Here is a 4,580-nt window from a genome sequence, read left to right as displayed (position 1 = left end):
GAGAATGCCCAGGGCCACACCGCAGAGGATTTCGCCGATGACAGACGATGAGATTCGGTGCGAAGAAGACGGGGAAGATGAAGAGCGACAGGGCGATAAGGGCGCCGATCTGGACGCGACGAGAGCCATACTTGGACACGAGATAGCCGCTCAGGAGGCAGCCGAAGATGGAGCCGACGCCGGCACCTTGAGACAGACCGGCCTGCCATGCAGGGGTCAACTGGTATCCCGTTGGACTCTGGGGAGTGACCCCAACGAATCGGCCGTACTTGATCAGGAACGATGCTGTTGGGATAATAAATTAGCGTCGTTGCGTCGTGGGGAAGCAGGTTTCCTTACGGTATGCGAAGAAGTTGGACAAGAGGTTGGTATCGTAGCCCTCCATGATCACACAGGTGGATGACACGAGCGCCCAGCCGATGGCCTTTGGATACACTCGGATGGCCTCGGCGATGGTGAGTTCGTGATCATCAGCAGTAGCCTCGAGTGCGGCCTGGTTGAGGACCTTGTCGTCAAGGGCAGTCTTGTTGGCTGCTTCCGCCAGGACCGCGACGGTATCAGCCTTTTCCAAGGCGACGACGTTCGACTTCTCCATGATGAAGCCCGGGTTTCGAAAGACGGAGCGTCTTTGCCGTATTCAAGCTTTGTTATAGTGGTGAAGAGGATGAGAGAGATGCTGGTGCAACAAGACCCGGTTCCTCGTGGGTCCTTGGGGTCCCTTATATAACAAGTCTCAAGGCCGCGGCGGCCTGCCCTTGAAGTATCACAGCATCTTCAAGCCTTCACACGCCGCCCCGAGTCATGGTATCCTAGCTATGGAAAAGAAGTAGACTTCGCCCAAAGGGGGTATGCTCGGGGTTTGTCCCCAGTACCCCGCTGCCCAGGAAAAGGTGAGGTAAGGTTGAGAAGACACTGGCACGATCTGATGGCCTCGCTTTCGAGCCGATGCCCCTGCATCTCCGCAATTGAGCTGTGTCGAAGGCTAAAGCCCCAGCTGGGGTCGAGATTCCACCCCGCCAAATTCGACATCTCCCCAGGGACAGCCGAATCAGGTGTTTGCATTGTGTGCAGTGAAGGCACGCTACGGCGGGAAAGTTGGCGGAAAACTGGCGCCGCACAACCAACAGACCACTTTCAATTTCCCAAGCCTTTGGCTCGGCCCAAGGCATGCGAGAGCACAAGGTCTGAATTCAGGTTATACCTTACCCTAGTGCGCCATGTCGGTCCGACAGAATCTTTAATGGATCGTTTAGATGTGGAAATGTATGATTTTGCAGCATCATGTGCACGCAATGTGACATGGCTGCTGGATGTTCGTGAGAGGCTCGCCTAGATGATGTATTCTTTGGCCCCTTACGGCTGGAGGCTAGAGTTCTCCGCCATAGCAAATGGGCGCCTTTTCTTAGCCCCCGCCCTGGCGTGTCCATTTAACACACCACCATCGGCAGACGACTGAGCAGTGTGTATTGTTGCAACAGTTGACTTCTGGGCACCTGCCCCCGCCACCACTAGAAGGCAAAAAAAAAAATCGTTTAACCTCAGAGTGCAGTATTGCTCGCTTGAACATGGTGTCCTGTCAGGTGGCGGAACGGATGTATGGGCTTGCGGAATATGATCGAGAGGTGGATTGAGGCAGATGTTAAATGAGCGTCCAGCATGATGTAAACACGAACCTAGCTCTCAGCTGCAAGTAATACACACGACAATGCCTATCTAAGTACTTCTCGCATTTGAATGAGCTGTGCTCCGGAGTTAAGAGAGTTACTCAAGCAGTGAGGCCGAATGAGTCCATACCGTTTCACTAATACTATATTCATCTCCAGTGTACTCATGCGAGGGTCGTCCTCCCATCATGTGCGTCGTGTGTTGAAGCTTCGTGTGAGCACTATTCGTCATTCAAGACTCTGGCAGATGAAACGTCAGATACCCCAGATTATTCCCCCGAACTCGTCGGCCTGGAGAAGAGGGGAGATGGGAGCATAGCCCATGTTTGTACAATGATCATCAGATGTTTAATCGGCTCGCGACGTGGTGCTAGTACACGTGCGGCGGGGCCCACACTGTTGGTAGCGTATGCGGGGAGCATCAGTGCCGGACAGGGATCTCGCAGCACCTCCACGTCCCTTGATCGCTGGGCGGAATATTGCGGAATACTTGTTGGAGCAGTTTTCCGACGACAAGCCGCCTGAGGCGTCGCTCGTACAGGGCCATCTGCCATAAACCTCGCCAGATCTCCATTCGAGATTTCATCGATCGATCCGAACGTCAGGCAATTCTTGAGAGTTGAGACACTGAACAACTTGGCGGACTGTGTCTCGCTTCTCTTGAAGCTGATGACGGGTTGGTATCGTCTGACGAAGTTGGTGCCAGCACTGGGAGGGAGCAATTACGTCCGCAGGCTAGATATCCTCAAGACAGGGTTTGGTTGCACTTGGTTTTGACAATGATGATAGTGCGTCGCATCAAAGAAAGCTGGAGAATTTTCCTTCCAGATCAACTCACAAAGAACAAGACAACATCGTGAGATCTCACAATGACGCAGGTACTGTCGGTCCTCATCCACGAGGAGATGAAGTCGAAAATACAGATAGCGAGGTCCGTAGAAGGAGCTGATTATTAAGGGTCCATCGTGTCTGTTCTGGTCAAGGCGGCAATAGGCGGGCATCTTATCTTATCTCCGGCCGCCGCCTGGTTGCCCCCACCCATACTCGCGCCGATGCATGTCGTCACGAACCTTGGGGATGAGAGCTTCGTGACTACCGTCACAACTCACCTCGAGCTTTTTCTCCAAATTTACTGGCCGTATCATATCGTTAGACTCCCGAACTCACATTGCCGGGGAACGTAGCTTCGTGCATCAAGACGAGCATATCCGACGTGGTAGTGGTCCGCGTTTGCTGGCTGTTCCCCGCCTCTCTCTTGTTGCAGGCGCAGATATCCCACCTCACCTTAGGTACCCTTCTTGAATGCCGAGGCACCGACTCGGGCACCACACAAACGCGATGGACAACTCCGATCGAGACTCATCCGCACAGCCCGTTAGTCATGACCCCCAAGAACTGGACGAGGAACTACTTTCCGACTGGTACCTTCAACAACAGGAGCAAGCTGCCGAGTCATCTATGAACTCCGACCAAGATGATTCCGAAAGTGGAGTTCATTATGAATACGTGCTCGAAGATGTAGAGGAAGACGACGACGAAGACGACGAGGATTATCATGGTGAGTTCAATCATCTGCCCGCCAGTGCATCTCGGCTAACTTTGTGGAAGATGCCGAAGACGGTGAAGATACAGAAACAGAACGTGAAGTGGCCGGTATCATCGCGTCAAACGGAGACGATGATGATGGGGAAGAAGACGAGGAGGATAGCGATGACGCTGACGACGCGCTTGATGGTGTACAAGCGATTTTAGGTTCGCAATCCCTTTAGCTGTCAATGGTCACCTCGATCCTAACTCTGGGTAGATGGCGCAGGAATTGGATGGTTGTCACGAGCACAAGTTATGGCACTTCTGAGAGGCAGAAACCTTGGCAGCGTTCTGGTCGAAGAAGGGGATGACGGCGACTTTCTGAGCTTTGGTGCCAGACGTCGACGACGGGCGCCACCCGATCCGAATCGTTTCCCCAAAGTCCCGAGCGAGAAAGGCCTCGAGCTTATGCACTCAGGTGTCTTTGGTGCCACTGATGTCCGTGTTCACAAGCAGAAGCAGCTGGCCCGTCGCATCCTCGACCGAGAGCTCGGCTTTGATACCAGAGTCGATCAGCAGAAGAATCAAGACTTGATGGCGCAGAACATGCTCCCATCAAACAGAGCAGAAATGATTGTCCACTACGATTCGCCTGTGTACTCTGGTCAGTTCTCCGAGGACGGCAACTTCTTCTACGCATGTGGCCTGACTTCAAAGGTCCGCATGTACGACACATCGAACCCGTACAACTGGAAATACTACAAGACCGTCGAGTATCCCTTCGGCCAGTGGACATTGACTGATGCGTCGCTGAGTCCCGACAACAAATGGCTTGCCTATACCTCGATCCATTCCAGCGTCTGTCTGGCGCCGACCGATCCCAACGATAGGGGTGATCCGTATACGCTCAACCTCGTTGCCGGCAGGGGTGGCCACAGAGGATACCACAGCTTTGGCATATGGTCGGTCCGGTTTTCCGGCGACGGGAGGGAACTCGTTGCCGGCACCAACAAATGTTCCATCATCGTCTATGACATCGAGTCCCGTACGGTGCTGCATGATGTGCAGGGCCACGAGGACGATGTCAATGCCGTATGTTTTGCGGACAAGTCTTCGCCACATATCTTGTATTCCGGCTCCGACGACACCACGATCAAGGTCTGGGATCGACGAAGCATGGGCGATGGACGGCCAGCGGGCGCTTTCATCGGACATACGGAAGGACTGACGTACATAGACAGCAAGGGCGACGGGCGCTACATTTTGAGCAACGGCAAAGACCAAACGATGAAGCTGTGGGACCTGCGCAACGTCATGCCCACCGACAGGTTCAGCGAGCTCAACCCCACGCAGCACACGGCAGGCCGGGGCTTCGACTACAGAATGGGT

At 54.0% G+C, this 4,580-nt stretch overlaps 2 protein-coding genes across 2 annotated transcripts in view; one reads left to right on the top strand and one right to left on the bottom strand.

Moving 5' to 3' along the window:
- Window positions 1–595, bottom strand: part of VDBG_02033 (general alpha-glucoside permease) — a gene marked incomplete at both ends in the record, with an annotated part of 1,672 nt that extends 1,077 nt beyond the window's left edge. The window contains 2 exons of the mRNA XM_003007799.1: window positions 47–285; window positions 340–595. Of these exons, the coding sequence (XP_003007845.1) occupies window positions 47–285; window positions 340–595 (495 nt within the window). The remainder of the gene's footprint in view (window positions 1–46; window positions 286–339) is intronic.
- A 2,407-nt stretch (window positions 596–3,002) lies between these two features.
- The window catches only part of VDBG_02032 (LEC14B protein), a gene marked incomplete at both ends in the record, with an annotated part of 2,205 nt that continues 627 nt past the window's right edge, over window positions 3,003–4,580 (top strand). The window contains 3 exons of the mRNA XM_003007798.1: window positions 3,003–3,222; window positions 3,273–3,416; window positions 3,469–4,578. Coding sequence (XP_003007844.1) covers window positions 3,003–3,222; window positions 3,273–3,416; window positions 3,469–4,578 — 1,474 coding nt within the window. The remainder of the gene's footprint in view (window positions 3,223–3,272; window positions 3,417–3,468; window positions 4,579–4,580) is intronic.

Source organism: Verticillium alfalfae, genomic scaffold (genome assembly GCF_000150825.1).
Source record: "Verticillium alfalfae VaMs.102 supercont1.2 genomic scaffold, whole genome shotgun sequence".
Lineage (NCBI taxonomy): Eukaryota > Fungi > Ascomycota > Sordariomycetes > Glomerellales > Plectosphaerellaceae > Verticillium > Verticillium alfalfae.
This window is presented reverse-complemented; position numbering and strand designations above follow the sequence as displayed.